This window comes from Electrophorus electricus, chromosome 6 (genome assembly GCF_041902795.1).
Source record: "Electrophorus electricus isolate QZ-2024a chromosome 6, ASM4190279v1, whole genome shotgun sequence".
Classification (NCBI taxonomy): domain Eukaryota; kingdom Metazoa; phylum Chordata; class Actinopteri; order Gymnotiformes; family Gymnotidae; genus Electrophorus; species Electrophorus electricus.
In genome coordinates this window covers 17990926-18006187 of record NC_137502.1, presented here as the reverse complement: position 1 = coordinate 18006187, position 15262 = coordinate 17990926, and the positions used below count along the sequence as shown (strand labels likewise).

Genomic DNA, 15262 nt, shown 5'->3' with positions numbered 1-15262 from the left:
TATAGTTTAATTGCAGCTCATAATTAGCTAACAACCTTTCATGTATTTAGATATTTCTACAAATGTGATTTCCATTCATGCAGACACTGTACTTCAAGTGTGTGTTTGGTTCAGTTCCAGAGAGTGGTGCATCTGGCTGGTGAGAGGGCCTGGCATGTGGGAGATTTGTTCAGTCTTGTGGCTCAGTTCTATCAGCTTCACCACAATGGGCAGCAAGCAGGTGTGCCGACACCCAGCCTCTTTGACTGGCTCCTCAAGACTCAGCACTAAAGTGTACACACATTTGCACACACACAATGGCTATGGCCTGTCCAGAAGAGGTCCCCATATATAAAGTGTTGTTTGCTGTTCCCATGTTTATCAATTAATGCATCAACATATCCACTACCCACAGCATTAATTTCCTGCCTATGCACTGCACTTTGTTACACTGCTGAGAGCTCCGTCCCTGCCCCACCATCCCCTACCCTGCAATACATTTGTTTACTAAACACTGCTGAGATCTCTGCCCCTGCCTGACCCTGTAATGCAATTCATTACCCATCCCTGCTGCAGTCTCTGCTACATCCCTCAATACGCAATGCATTTCATTATAAAACACTGTGCATGCCAGTAGAAGCTTTACTGCTTCCTAGGCCCCCTCCATGGCGGACTGCTTTTCTCACTACTGCCCTTACCCTGGGGTCCCATCCCAGCCCAACCCAGTCCTGCCCTGCTCTACCTGCCAGGGTAAGGTTAACTCCTGTTTGGTTTGCCTAATCAAGAAATCTAAGGCTTTTATCTGAGTATTAAATCTGTGCATGTTAGATTAGGATTGAAGCTAAATTTTGGAATAGGGTAGAACTCCAGAGGTCATGCTTGTCACACTGGCACCATAAACCCATTCTACTACACTCATTGTCGATAAACCTGAATTATGGGATACAGGAATTCACATCCTGACCATTCTCAACAAATACATGCTCTCCACTTCACAGATGTGGTGTGATTGGAGGATTTTTTTCCCTTTAAGAAGCTGCATGTTCCTTTATCTTTATATGCACTGCCAATCAGCCCCGTTCTCAAGAAGAAATGAGCAATCAACTGCTCCAATAGCAGACATTGTTACAACCAACCACTTAGCCTTGACATTTTGTAGCCTAAAAATTTATATGGCACGATTAACAACTTAAAATGTACTGGGTGACTTTTTGTCAAAATAAGCAGATATGGAAGATTACATGGTGGTCGTTATTAAATGTAATGACTTATTGTTTATAATTAATACAACTCCCCAGTTTACACAGCACAGAGAAATATTTACTTTTCTTGCTTCTGCTAAAATTTACTTTTGCTTATACATTCACTTTTTTATTGTACCTTTGAACTTGAATTCTGTGGTAAAGTTTTCTGTGACTGAAAATAAAAGGCTTTATTTTGGCTAGATGTAAATAGATAATAGATTTTGAGCTACAGCACCTTTGTGCTGTGAGTGGGAAGCCCTGTTCTTAGTCTACCAGTTGCTGAGAGACACTGGGCAATCAATGATCTAGAACATGTCTGCAAAAGTATGTATGAAGTACATTTGGAGTATGGTTAGATTATGTCAAAAAGTACGATAACTACACTTTTTGTCATGTCAGTTTGTTAATGTGAAATCTGATGTGTAAAGCTTTTCTTTGCATCGTCATGTAATAACAGTAACATAAATGTTTTAATCATTATGAAAAGCACACAACCATCCAAACTGATTGTAACTGAATGTGTTTATCTTTTCAAAATCAATAATAAAAAAAAAAAACTATGGAAAGTGAATTCAGTGTTAGTCTTTATTTAGGGAGTGAATGGATATATTTTACAGACCATAGACTGAATGAGTGCTAAGAGTATTCTCTAATTCTTAAACAGATATATGTAGACATATTGAATAACCTGTCAGACATACAGCATGGTGAAAGCTCACTAATATAGAAAATATCTGATATTCAATTATTTAAAATATTTATGGTCTCTAGAATGAAGACTTGATTCAGTGTGAAGGTAGTTTGTGAAACGCAGCCATGTTCCACAAGTAGTTTCATAAACTGCTATACACAACCTTATACAATTTCTATTTGATGTCAGTATTTTTGTTGTGTTAAACTGCACAATACCTACACGTTTTTCTACAGAGAGCTTTGTTGAATTATATATATATGTTATGATCTTTATATATATATATATATAAATTTTTTTTATAACATATTACAAAGTATATCTATAAACTTAAGGATGCACATATAAGGTACCAAATCCATGGACTCATTTACCATGTGAAGGACAGAGTGTACAGAGAGAGTCTAGCAGGAGCAGTTCTAAATTTGCTAATGGAATATGCTCAATGACCCTGCTTGCATACAGCTGCAGATGAGAAAGCAGGTTCCCAACAAGGAAGGCTAAGCTAGTGCAGTACCCCTAGATAACCTTGACACACTGATCAGGATGCAATACTGCACGACATCTGTTCCATCCACACCATGAAGACCAGGGTTATGTGTATGTGTCTGTATGTTTTAACACTAAGATTTTCCTCTAAATGTTTCCAGCTCCAGCAGAATGCCAAACACTTCCATGCTGAGTAGCTTAGCGCCAGATCCGACAGGTGTTATCCTTACTGCCTGCAGAGGGAAGAATGACCACATTTCCAATTACTGGCCTTTGAGAGTATTAGTGTGTTTGTATGTGCATGTATCTGTGTTTATGTGTGTGGCATATATGCATATGAAATACAACACATGAAATCTTCTGTCGTGCATAACTCAATCTGTGCCTATAAACCTATGCCTGTACAATAAGCTTTGATTATATATGTCAGACATATGCCAGCCACACTATGGTTAAGTGTTTTGGACACGTGTGTGCAGGTTTGTCTAATTGCCTGTAATGATGGTGTCTCCTTCATAATTGAAAGCACAGGAGAAGATCTCGTCGGTGTGTCCCTCCAGCACCTGTAGGCAGGAGCTGGATCTCACACACCACACGCGTGCCGTCTTGTCAGCACTCGCTGTTAACACACGTGTCCCCTGGGGGTTAAAGCACACCTACGAGAGAGAGAGAGCATGCTTTATAGCACGATGATCAGAGGGCCTGATGCCTCTCTGCACCAAACAGTAAGGTATTGTCTGTGAAGTATCTCATGACTACCTGTGAAACACTGAATTTCACACCATGCCGATTAAACATGGCTGGAAAGAGAACGTGACATTGAGGTAAGTCATAGGTGTGTGTATGTGTGTGTCTGTGTGCTGAACTGTTTGTGACCTATGTCAGTATGAGCGCACACTCTAGGGCTGGAGTGATGAAGAGCCCTTTGCTTATTAGCCCCTTACTTGGATCTGTAACACAAACTTCTGAGTGTTTTATTATAAAACTACATAGCAGGTACAGAGTGAGGTAAACAGAGGGGCTTCAAATCTTTATGCATTTGAATTATAACCATTATGGAAATATACTGCCTTTCATGACAATGGAAAAGGGAAAGAGAGAATGAGGGGAGGGAGGGAGAGTAAGGGGTGAAGAAAGGGAAAAAAGGATGACATTTGATGAGTAAAAAATGCAAAAGACAAGATAATGTTGGTATGGCGATAGGAATGAGAAGTAAGTGGAGGTGTTAAAGCAACAAGTGAAAAACTGCAAAAGAGAAAAAGACAGGAAGAGAAACAGGAAGTGACTGAAGAACAGGCAAAAATCTTAGGAAATTAGAGGAAAAATAAAAGAAGAGGGAGAAAATTGAAATTTGATCAGGAAAAAAGATGGCATCACAACAGAGCAAAGAAAAAATGTCAGTTTGGCTGTTCTTTGCCTTTGGGTTCATTTGACAGTGTATGTGCCTGTGTGTGCATAGGCACAGTGAAAACTGCAGAAAGAAAAGGTAACTGCAGACTCACCTTAGAAATTTCTCCTTCATGGCCTTCCAATTTACACACACACTGGTATGTGTCTGCGTTAAACACCCTCGATGTACCTAAACGCACAAGCGCACACACACACGCATCTCTGTGTGAGAGCAGTAGCTATACTGGCAGGAACAGCAGGAGCAGTGTGGTACAGTATGAGCAGTGCATAGTAGAAACTGTGTGGACTGGCCCAGACAGAGGAGAGAGGGGAGGAAAGATAAGAGAATGCCAGCAGAAAAGAGGGAAGGAGTGCAGACGAAGGGAGAACAGTGGAATGAGCCACAGGGAGAAAGAAAGAAGCAGTGGAGTAAAAGAGAGGGGAAGGAGAGAGGGGTGGAGGTTGAGAAGGATTTTGTGTGATCACAAGATGGGGATGTAACAAAAGAAGAAACAAGAGAAGTGTGGAGTGTGGAGATAATGGTGATAATGTAGCTAGCAATGTTAATGATAATGGTGTGATTAGTGGTGATGTGAATGATGATATGATTTGTAGTGATGTGTTTGATGATGATGATGATGATGTGGTTGAAGATGAAGCTGACATGGTTAACAATGGGGTGAATGTGGAGGAAACTGCAGCTATTTAATGTGAAAATAATAGCTAATGGTGGTGATGATGATGAGGATTAGTGATTATGATGGTGATGAGGAGGGACAGATGCTACTCTCACCATCTGCTGAGGCTGTGGCGATAAGCTGACCAGTGTAGTTAAAGCAAACATCTAACACCTCATCATCATGCCCAGTTAGAGTTGACAAACATTGACCACTCTCAGCATCCCACACCTATGCTCACACCACAAGAGACAGAACCACAGAGACTCTAATGGCAACACATACATGCACACATATTATTTACCCGTTTCATACTGAGTCTATAAAATAATACAAAAAGGGCACATAAATCAACTCATGAGGGAGTGAAGCAATGAACTGTTTCACTTTGTTCTCCTTTGTGGAACATCTTTGTCCACAGAATAATTAAGAGTTCTGAGTTGTTAAAGATAATCATAATAGAAAGAGAGGGGAAGTTCCTTATTCAGACAGTTTTTTTCTACGTTATTAATCACAGACAAATGGCTGATCAATGTGGGTATATATGTGTGTGCGTGATTATGTATGTGACAAACACTGCAGTGAGACCTTGCAGTTCTTGTCCATAGAGGCTGTGACGATGAGGGAACAGTCCCAGTTGAACTGCACACTGCTGATCTCTCCCCTGTGCCCTATGAGTGTATGCTCCCGCCTACAGAGACACACATGCCCACAAACAAGCCTTCAGCTCCACACAGCATAACAAGCTACAGAAAGACTGAAAAAGGAGCAGGAAAAAGCTGAGGAATGAGGAGCTGTAGTTTTGAGTAAATAATTGCTTCTTGTTCTATCAATCAAGTATGATAGATAAATCAATGATAAATCAAGGGCTAGAAGTGATTTACAGACCTGCCTGAAGGCACATCCCATAGGATGACTGTGTGGTCAAAAGAACCCGTAACCAACCGATTTCCTACTGTGTTGAAGCAGAGAGAGATTATCTCAGCAGAGTGACCCTGAAAAAAAGACAGAAAAGGACAGAGAGGGAGAGACCAGTAGATTAAGGTAGAGAAATGAAACTCATCATTATTTAAATGAAATCATACTAAAAATTGATGTTACATATTTTGCACTATAGAAAGAAAAACTGAGAAAATGTTAATTTCCATCACCAGAAAGAGTTACTTCTGGTTTAAAGTTTGTTTCATAATTTAGATTTGCCAGGGAATAAGTGGATAGTTAAGACAGGGTATGGTCTCCCACACACACACACACACACAGACACACCCAGTTACCACCCCATCACACCCTCATGCCTTTCACCCTAGACCAAACCTTACTGAATACAAACACCAAGATACATCTGTAGGCTATTGGATAAATGGATTATGCAAACTGTGTTGGGGTGTGTGTGCGTGTGTGTGTGCGTGTGTGCATTTTCATTTGTTTTTGGCAAAGCATAACTCCCATACCATAAAATACACACTTTCCACAGTAACAGCAAAACCCAGCATAGCAAAATGCATCAGAATACAATGGAAAACAAAACACAGCACAACACAGCACTTACCATGCAACACAATACAAGAAAACACAATGCCTATAAACACATGAAAATGGAAAACACAGCGAGTGAAGAGCTCGATTTTTCACTAAGTGACTGATTTAATAAGCAAATTCATTAATAACTGCACGGATGGGTGAGCATTCACAGAAGTGCTGCAGATCATTGAATAATTTTAAATATAGATGCAAAGTCTAAGGGGATTTGTGCCTGGGAGATAGGGGTCTTCATAACATTGATATACAAGGGCTAAAATTTGCATTTTTGTATTGACATGCTTTCTTGATAGACCATTAGGCTTAAAAGGGGTGGTGGGGTTATGGGAGCCTTTCTGGTCTTATGCTATGCCAACGAGAGTGGAGGAATAACTAAGTGCATGTTTCAGGTTTATACATTAAAAATTCTCTGGATTTTTTTTTTTTCACTTTTCTGGATTTTCCAATTATCTTAAGACAGCAGGTAAAATTAACCTAGTTATACAAAATCATGGAAGGACTTTTAGTTTTTGAACTTGAGTGAAATGGGAGAGGAATATTAATGTAGGAGAATGACTCAGAGAGTGTCAAACAGAAAGGGTTTTGGATAAAGGGAGTATTGAAGAGGAACAGAGATACGCACAGCTAGGGTTGAAACTTCCTCACCACTCTCCACATTCCATAATTTAGCAGTGGTGTCCATGCTACCCGTGGCAACAAGGGTACTTTGAGGATTAAAAGCAAGGCACACCTGAGCAGGAAAAACACACAGATGATACATTACATCCAAAGATTTTGATTTGGGGTTTTTAAAGAGTACCCAGAACCAAGGTAAGCTAATATTCATAGAGAAATGTGGAAACCATAAAAGATTATTAGAATGGACCAAATGGCAACAAACGTACAATTTCTGCTGTGTGTCCTCGGAATATATAGAAGCACTTCCCTGTTTCAGTGCTCCATAACCTGCAGGTCTTATCAAAGGAGCCAGTGGCTATCTTATCCCTGTATGAGAGAGACAGGGAGAGGTAAACAGGAATTAACTACTGTTATGGCTCAAAGTGACAAATACTCTCACCACTGTAGAGCCACATTAGAGTCTGGAGCTGTCTAAATCTGCAGATAGAAGAGTAAGACTGGGTATATGTCAGTGTGTGTCATTGCATATGACATTGAGTATGTTTCTAGAGGGGGGTTGAAGTATCTAGATTGTAACAACTGATATGAAACATTTAATTTATCAACCTGTACTATGGCACCTACACAAAGTCGTACACTGTCCACAGACTGTCTGATACTGGCATGAATTATTCTGAGCCACATAGAAATAGCATTTCACTCCCCGTGGGTGCCTTGTCAAGTGAGCTAGAAATACTTACTGAGGATGGTTGTGGTTTTATATGGGTACCTCTCTACTCCAAAACCTGCTTAATTAATTTTGTACATTAATACCTTTTAATATCAGTGTATCTAAGATGTATGTGTAAATGTAGTTTGTATATATTCTTTCAATTGTTTGGAGTTAATTTGTAATTTTCTCCCAATTAAGCCATTTCCTGTTCTCACCCACTACCTACATCTGTCCTACTGCAGGACAGCTTCCAGTCTAGCAGGGAGAAGATGCTTCTTCTGAGTGTGAAGCAACTCACTGCATCTTTTTGAGCTGCCACTCACATGACAGCACAGCATACACACTTGGAGGAGAGAGCTAAGTACCTGATTTTTTTACTTAACGGACACACACAATTGACTGGCATCGGTTCGATGGTCATGGAGAGAGAAACTATGCCAGACTTCCCGCCCAAAGAACAGGGCAATTTTTCTTCCTACTCCTGGCCACGGACAGCGATAAAATCACACAAGGTCTCCCAATGATAGGACAAAGATAGTTGTGCCACCCGTGAGCCCCTAGTGGAGATTTCTGGGAGAGAGGAGGGGGTTTCATTACCCATAGGGGTTGTTGAATGCAATGGCGTACACAACATTCCTGTGGCCCTCCAGCGTATGCAGTTCCTCACCCGATGCTGTGTCCCATATTTTGCATGTCCTGTCATAGCTCCCAGTTATGAAACTGCAAAAAGACAGAAGGACAGAGGAGTAAAAAAAAGGTAGATTAGGGAGAGGAGAACCTGAGTATGTCAGATAAGCTCACCTTGACCCTGATTTATTGAAGGCAACATTCGTCAGAGGCAGAATATGAGCCTGAAGCGCCTGAGAGGAGAGGGAGAAGAGTGAGTGAGTGAAGAGACAGAGAAAGAGAGAAAGGAAGAGGGAGAAAGGAAAAGGGAGACAGGGAACATGGTGAGAAACACCATTATGAAGTGATGCACATAGCTGCATTAATTCATCACAGATCTGTAAGCTTGACTGTGTAATTTCCATACTTAATTAGTGCATATTTGATGTGCCAAGAAAATTGTAGATTAGTGTACTCTACCACCTGCTGCCATCTAGTGGTTGAGTACAAATTGTTTGCCCCATACTCTCCCCTCTTATGTGCCACGTGATCTATCATAATTTTTATTCTGGCACATTACTTGGAGCTTGGACTGCAGTATCATGAGAGACATAAACTGTTCTTTTAGATCAGATGCTACAAGCAGAAACGAGAGCTTTCAAGAAATGAGTATTAGTAATTGTATTACATTTTATTAAAATATCAAAGTGATAATAAAACAAGTGCATTTGTTTTATTAAAGGTTATTAAAGGTTAAACGTGAAAGGTGTTTTTGTTTTTTTACTTAGCACCCTTACATCACCAAGGCAACTAATATACCCCTCACACCACAAAAGTCAAATTCAATTTTTAGAGCACTTTTTGCAACACACGTTTTCACAAAGCAGCTTTAAGACTGAGGAAGGACCAAAACTCAAGAGGGAACTCAACTCCTTTGGAGGGCCTAGCTAAGTAGTCTATGCCTTATTACATTATTTTTAGTCCAAGTAGCCACTTCAGTGTAGATGTGGGAGCCTCGGCTACTCCAGTGAGTCTAGAATGGGTGGGCTGTTTCTGATATGGCAGCATCAGATCATCTACTGACAGCATCAGTTCATCTACTTAATCTATTCATAGCTTTGGTTCATCTATAACTATATTTAGAGTTCATTTTATATGAGAAATAAAACAATATTAAAATTTATATTTTATTTCTTTTCCATTGTTTAGATGTTTTAATCCCAGCTGTCCTGTAACTTTTGTTTATTTCTGCAGTTTGTTTATTCATTTTTCCTTAGACATAACTGCATACAGTTCTGAAATCTGCAACCTCTACTAGACATTGGAGACTAAATCATTAAAAATGTGCACATTGCCATATTAATTAGTTTGCTGAAAGTTTTTTACCAATTGATTGTAAGCATTTTACAGCTCTGACCGCACCATAAAGTTTCTGGATATTTAAGCCAATTCTGACTAAAACAAATATAACCATTTATAAAATATAAAACTTGGATACATAGACCAGTGGCGTGTACACCGCAGACAGCTACTGTGTACCTTGAACAGGTAGAACTTGCGCTCATCCCGCTGGCTGAGTTTGTCCTGTAGTCTTTTGATCAGCGCTTTCACCTGGTCCGTACGCGATGCTGTGATCAGGGGTTCCACTCTTCTGATATCTGCTAGCAGATCGTTCACGTCAGTGCTGAGGAAAATGAGAAAGATATTCAGTTGCGAAACTGTATACTAGTTCTATAATTCGAGTGTAAAATCATAAGGAATACGAGTTGGGTGCATCATTCAGACAACTCAGAGGCGGAGACCAAGGTGAGCATGAAACTGACAATATATAAGGATACCAGACACTATGCAATTTCTAAGATAAAGAAACAAAAGCTCACTCTGGGGTCAAGTCCAGAAAGTCAATGGATTTCGTCCTCTGCTGCCCTCCTTTTTCGTAGTCGAGGATTATACCTGCCGGCAGGATTCTATTCAGTAATGCACGTTTTCGGTTGCGTATTAATGGCCTTAAAACTTGTGACAAACTAAGAAAAGCTCAAAACCTCAGGTTTTAAAGTTTAAAGTTAACTTGCTTAGCTATATCTAGCCCGCTACATCAGGAGCTAGCTAAAGTTAGCAAGCATAACTAGCATAACTAGCTAGCTAACCTAAGATAGCTAAGTGAACAAACTGGCTAGTTTGCGAACCAGGTAGTCTGACAATACAACAAACACTCAGGGCGTATTAGTTGGTAAAATGACATTAGATAATGTGTAAAGATTTGTTATATAAACTGTTATGACTACCTGGCGGATAATACCGTATGTGGAGTCGTTTCAGTCTCATTTTCCTTTGAAAGATATTTATCAACATACCGTTACCATGGCGAAAGAAAATTGCCTCGTTTTGCGCATGCGTCCCCCAAACCGGGAAAAGTATATATTAAAATTAGCCTTTTATATCGAATTACTTATTTATCTTATTCTTTTAACCTTTACCTTGTCCCTATGTTGTTTAGCTACTGTGACCTTGAAAATAGGGTTTTTCACATTAAAACTAAATACAATTTTACCGCCTCACCGTTTTGTAATTGTGACTTTGTTAGCTGGTATTTTTGTTAGTTTATATCTTTGTATTGAAAACCCAGGCCGAAGGCTTTAGCGAGTCTTTAACTTTTAACTATCTTGATGCTTGACTAGAAAAACGTAGCTCTTTTGGGTCCTTCTTACTTTTCTGTCTGCTGCAGTCATGGCCCAGTATTCATAAGATCATAAATATACTCATAAAACAGATAAATAAAAGTACAGATAAAACTGTTGTATGGGTAAGCAATTTTTTCTTTTCCTTAAATGTTTCCTTAAACCCTATTTTTCTAACTTATCGTAAATGTATATACACACAGGCACATACATACTTGAACACAATTAAACTAAATAACATCCAAAAGCCTTCATCTGTGTTCTCCAGATTCACTTGAAACAAATCTAAACACGTGAGTGCATATGGGTCAACACAGATCAAAGTCTCAGTCATAAAGAATTACTTCATCCACAAGCCCGGACTTAGGTCAGTCTGAAGAGCACACGCTCACATAACCACACAGCAGCTTTGTAGCTCCTGGGGTTGTGTGGGAGCTAAGGAAGGTCAGTGAGGATGAGGTGCTGGGAGGCTGGGCAGCACTCCAGCTGGATGTGCCCCACTGCTCTGCTCTCTTTGTATGGCTTCTTCGCCAACTGCAGGCCAGCAGAGCCCTTCCTCACGCCTTACCTGTTGGGGCACAAAAACATCTCTGGACATGTGGTGAGTGCACAAAGCTGAGAAGTGAAAACTTACCTATTCTACCTGTGCTGTCCTAAAGAAAGCATAATACATCTATTATTATTATTATTATTATTATAACAAGGCCTAGTCTTTTGAGGCATGGACATGAGGTCTTTGGCACATGTTCAAGCACTTCACAATTTTAAAAGCATAGTATAAAATATCAATATTTGATCAAATTTGAATTTAATAAAACTATTATTATTATTGTTGTACATTTTAGTGGTTGTTTCTGGGCTTGTCCTATGCAGAGATGACAGCATGTCAGCTCTTTTACAGAAATAGGATATACCATCTGCATTATGCTACTGATCCAACACATCAGCATAGAACCAGCAGCACAACAAAATCAACATTCAAGGAAAATAGGAAGTGCATGGGTATACTGAACTGCAAGAGGCAAAATTGCTTAAAACCTGAAACCAGACTGGATGGTAAAGACTGTCTAAAGTTAAAGGCCTTGTTCTAGATGCAGGGATGATGATGCAAAAAACAAATAGAGCATGTCGCACAGGCATCTGATGTAAATAGAATGCAAATATTAAGTCATCTGTTCTCAGCTCACATGTTGGCTTTTTAAATGATTGCTTTCTCATAAATATTTATTTAAATATATGTTACCTCATTGGAATGACTAATGTTATTTTCACACCTAGGTAACCAACTACCTGTTCCCCATATGGACATATTCCTATCTTGCTGTCCTGCCCCTCATCTTCCTGCTGACTGACATGCTGCGCTACAAGCCTCTTGTTGTCCTGCAGGGCCTTTTCCTAGTCAGCAACTACCTCCTGCTCTGTTTTGCCTTTGACTTGGTTGCCCTAACATACCTGCAGTTCAACTTTGCCATGGTTACTTCTACAGAGGTGGCCTACTTCTCCTACATCTACAGTGTCATACCAGCTGAGCAATACCAACGTGCCACAGCCTATGTCCGAAGTGCCATGCTGACTGGCTTTACTTTTGGAGCTACTATGGGGCAGATGCTAATATCTTTAGCTGATCTGAGCTACTTCACAGTCAATGCTATCACACTGGCTTTCATGGGGATAGCCTTCCTGGTGTCCTTTAGCCTTCCAATGCCCCGGCATGGGATGTATTTTGGCACTGGGCCAGGAGCATCTACATATCCACTGAATGAAGTGACAGAGGCCACTGACCGCATGTCTGGCAGGGAGGAGATGAAGGGAGCTGTCAGTCGGTGGTATAGCAAGGAACGTATGAGATTCGCTGCCAGGCAAATGTGGGAAAACCTCAGGGAGTCCTACAGTACCAAAAGGCTGGTGTACTGGTCTCTGTGGTGGGCACTGGCTACAGCTAATTACGGGCAGGTTTTCAACTATGTCCAAGTCATGTGGGACCAGATTGCACCATCAAGCACATCCTCCATTTACAATGGAGGAGTAGAGGCTGTGTGCACACTTGTGGGTAAGAAACCTAGGACACCAAATTAAGTGTTTTGTATATGTATATTACAATCACTGTATGATGGGGTGCACATAAGCAAACTTACTTTTTAAAAACTTTTATTTAAAAAAAGTTTAAAAGCCCATGTTTTCCTTTTTTGGATTTAAGACTAGGTTTAAGCTTATAAGTAGACACAGTATTTAGCTACAATAGTACAATAGTGCATTTTAGTGCATTTTGTAAGCGCATGAGCCTGCTTTGGCCACAGTAGTTTTGTTTAGATTGACTCAATCAATGGACAGGGACAATAAACAAAAAATCCATACTTTTTACATTTAAGGCACTATAATAAAACTAAAGGGGAAATTATTGTTATGTACCAAATAACAACATTTAAAAATTGTTCACTTTACTATAATTTAACATCCCCTGAATGTTGGGAACTAATCTTGGCCTGGCATCAACTTAATTGGTATGCAGTCTGCATGGAGGAAACTCTTAGCATCCCTGTGAGCATGAAAAGTTGAAACAATTATAGCAGTAGGAGTTTGTTTATCGCTTATTTTAATTACAGCATGAGAGACAAGGCCTAAAGGCCTTTGATGTTTGACTGAGAACATTTTTTTCATTAAATAAATGAAGTCAACATTGTTACAAAATGAAAGACTAAGCTATGTTTGAACAGAGGAATGCAGAAGTGTCAATATCACCAGAGTCTGTATTGAGTCATTTCAGCTTAAGTTAATTTACCCTGCCAGTCCTCCAAAAAGTGCTTGCCTGTTGCTTGTGTGCTTTGTGTGTTTGGGGACTGTTTGCTTTGTTGAGATGAAAACATACAAGTTTTGTTTTGACATCACAGATTTAATTCCAGAATTTCCAATCAAATTTTTTTTTCTTACACAAAATTCAGTTTTGATTTTAAATAAAAACATTTAGCTACATGAAACAGATTAATGGAGTGTATGCTTTCCAGGTGCAGTTGCAGCATTCTTAGTGGGATATATGAGAGTGAGGTGGGAGGTTTGGGGTGAGTTGTTTCTCGGTGTCTTCTCTGCTGTTGGTGCAGGCAGTGTGTTCCTCACTGGCCTCTCCACCAATATCTGGCTCTCCTACACTGGTTATGTCATCTTTAAAGCTTCATACATGTTCCTCATTACTATCACCACGTAAGTACTAACAACATGTTAATAAACACTCATTTTAAATCAATAAAAAAAAGGCCAGGATGCTGAGAATAATACAGTGAATAGAAAGTCTGCACGCCCATTAAAAATTGTAGGTTTTTGTGATGTTTATGATGTGATACAAATGATCAAGCCAAGATAGAAAAGGTTCTGACATTATTTTTCATATATTGCAATTTCACAATGAAGGTGTAAAATGTTCTAATTTTATTTTATTTTAAATCATAAAAAGCTGCTATTTTAACAATAGTGTGTAGTCATTTTATATCCACTGTACCTTTTCTACCACCTCCAAAGCAGAAAGGATTAGTGCTGTTTTATACTATATTACCTACAGTTAAGGTTGCAGTTAAGCTTATTTTCTTGTGTTTCTTTTGTTCTGAAAGGTTTCAGATAGCAGCTAACCTGTCTATGGAGTGTTATGCACTAACCTTCGGCATAAACACATTTGTTGCCCTCGCTCTCCAGACTGTGCTAACTGCGGTCGTAGTTGATCATTCTGGCCTGGGGTTGGACATTGTTACCCAGGTAAGTACGCGTTTTAGAAATAAATACCTAATAAAACGAGGTTACAAATGCATTTTCTGTGACAATGACAAGTCAAGAGCTCTAAAATACGCAACGGGAACGGGGTTTTATCGACATCTAGCGGTTATTTTTAAGTTCTGGAACATGACATGGTTTTAGCGAACCGCTATTTAAATTATTATTATTATTATTATTATTATTATTATTATTATTATTATTATTATTATCGTTGTTTGTTTAGTGTTGGATGAGCTTATGAGCATGTTTAGAACCTAACTAATTCCTTTTGAATTTCCCTTTTGAAGTTCATAATTTATGGCAGCTGCTACACTGCGATCTCCTTGCTGTTCTTGTTCCGTGGATTGTACACTGCTGGCAGCTACTACTACACATCCAGAGAAAGTGCAGAGACCCGCACAGCAGACAAGACGTGATGCTGGAATGAACATGTAAAGAAAATAATTCTCAGACAATGAAGTGAAAGAAACACTGTCTTAGCTAACCTATATGACAAGTTAACTGTACATGGAAACCTTGACGCTGCGTGAAAGAGTTGGCTTGTGTAGAGCCAAATTTTCTTGATTAGTAACGTAAAGAGTATTGACTGATTGTGGCGTCGGTCATATACTTTATGAATTGCATTTATAGTCAATTAAGATGATGCTATTAACTGTTGTTGCTCCATCAGTTTTGTGTCCTGTAACAATTAGCTAGCTAACCATCTAATAAACATTTAAGAAACTCATTTATTAATGTATTGATTGGACTACTGAAAAATTACTTTTTAACCACAGGGTCACGATACCCAAGGAAACATTTATGTAGCTTACGCCTCAATTATTCTGTGGTTTTTGTGTTTCGTTGGTGTAACTGCATTTTTCCAGCTGATCTACGGCCAG

At 39.4% G+C, this 15262-nt stretch overlaps 3 protein-coding genes across 13 annotated transcripts in view; 2 read left to right on the top strand and 1 right to left on the bottom strand.

Annotated features, from left to right (window-relative positions):
* The window catches only part of sphkap (SPHK1 interactor, AKAP domain containing), an 85239-nt gene extending 83468 nt beyond the window's left edge, over window positions 1–1771 (top strand). For 5 of the 10 annotated variants that reach the window (XM_081715924.1, XM_081715923.1, XM_081715920.1 and 2 more), the window contains one exon: window positions 115–1770. In XM_081715924.1, the coding sequence (XP_081572050.1) occupies window positions 115–270 (156 nt within the window). In that variant the 3' untranslated portion in view covers window positions 271–1770. Of the gene's footprint in view, window positions 1–114 lie in introns of all 10 variants that reach the window. The other 5 variants (XM_081715918.1, XM_081715916.1, XM_027014468.3 and 2 more) reach the window with 2 other exon arrangements.
* Window positions 1772–1790: 19 nt separating this feature from the next.
* daw1 (dynein assembly factor with WDR repeat domains 1) lies at window positions 1791–10329 on the bottom strand. Its single transcript, XM_027014471.3, has 13 exons — window positions 10230–10329; window positions 9825–9897; window positions 9484–9628; window positions 8140–8198; window positions 7936–8058; window positions 6893–6992; window positions 6631–6738; window positions 5358–5464; window positions 5058–5160; window positions 4586–4700; window positions 3906–3982; window positions 2897–3059; window positions 1791–2636 (listed from the first exon to the last, which is right to left on the bottom strand). Exons 1-13 carry the CDS (start codon window positions 10294–10296, stop codon window positions 2602–2604), a joined length of 1275 nt encoding a protein of 424 aa, XP_026870272.1. The 5' UTR covers window positions 10297–10329; the 3' UTR covers window positions 1791–2601.
* Window positions 9616–15202, top strand: slc19a3b (solute carrier family 19 member 3b). Of its 2 annotated transcripts, none has more exons than XM_081715925.1 (5): window positions 9616–9750; window positions 11901–12672; window positions 13625–13817; window positions 14222–14363; window positions 14669–15199. In XM_081715925.1, the coding sequence occupies exons 2-5, from the start codon at window positions 11976–11978 to the stop codon at window positions 14795–14797; spliced, it is 1161 nt and encodes a 386-aa protein (XP_081572051.1). In that variant the 5' UTR covers window positions 9616–9750; window positions 11901–11975; the 3' UTR covers window positions 14798–15199. The 2 variants fall into 2 exon arrangements, with proteins under 2 accessions (XP_081572051.1, XP_026870287.1); XM_027014486.3 differs by lacking the exon at window positions 9616–9750 and adding an exon at window positions 10458–11223 and having other exon boundaries at window positions 14669–15202.
* The last annotated feature ends 60 nt before the right edge of the window (window positions 15203–15262 follow it).

Coding starts and splice junctions, on each gene's coding strand:
- daw1 (XM_027014471.3), bottom strand. CDS start 10,296: ATGTTGATAAATATCTTTCAAAGGAAAATGAGACTGAAACGACTCCAC. Junction 6,993..7,935: donor GCATTCAACAACCCCTATGG/GTAATGAAACCC, acceptor TCTCTCATACAG/GGATAAGATAGCCACTGGCT. Junction 3,983..4,585: donor CGCCACAGCCTCAGCAGATG/GTGAGAGTAGCA, acceptor TTGTGCGTTTAG/GTACATCGAGGGTGTTTAAC.
- slc19a3b (XM_027014486.3), top strand. CDS start 11,077: ATGAGGTGCTGGGAGGCTGGGCAGCACTCCAGCTGGATGTGCCCCACT. Junction 13,818..14,221: donor TTCCTCATTACTATCACCAC/GTAAGTACTAAC, acceptor TTGTTCTGAAAG/GTTTCAGATAGCAGCTAACC. Junction 14,364..14,668: donor GGTTGGACATTGTTACCCAG/GTAAGTACGCGT, acceptor TCCCTTTTGAAG/TTCATAATTTATGGCAGCTG.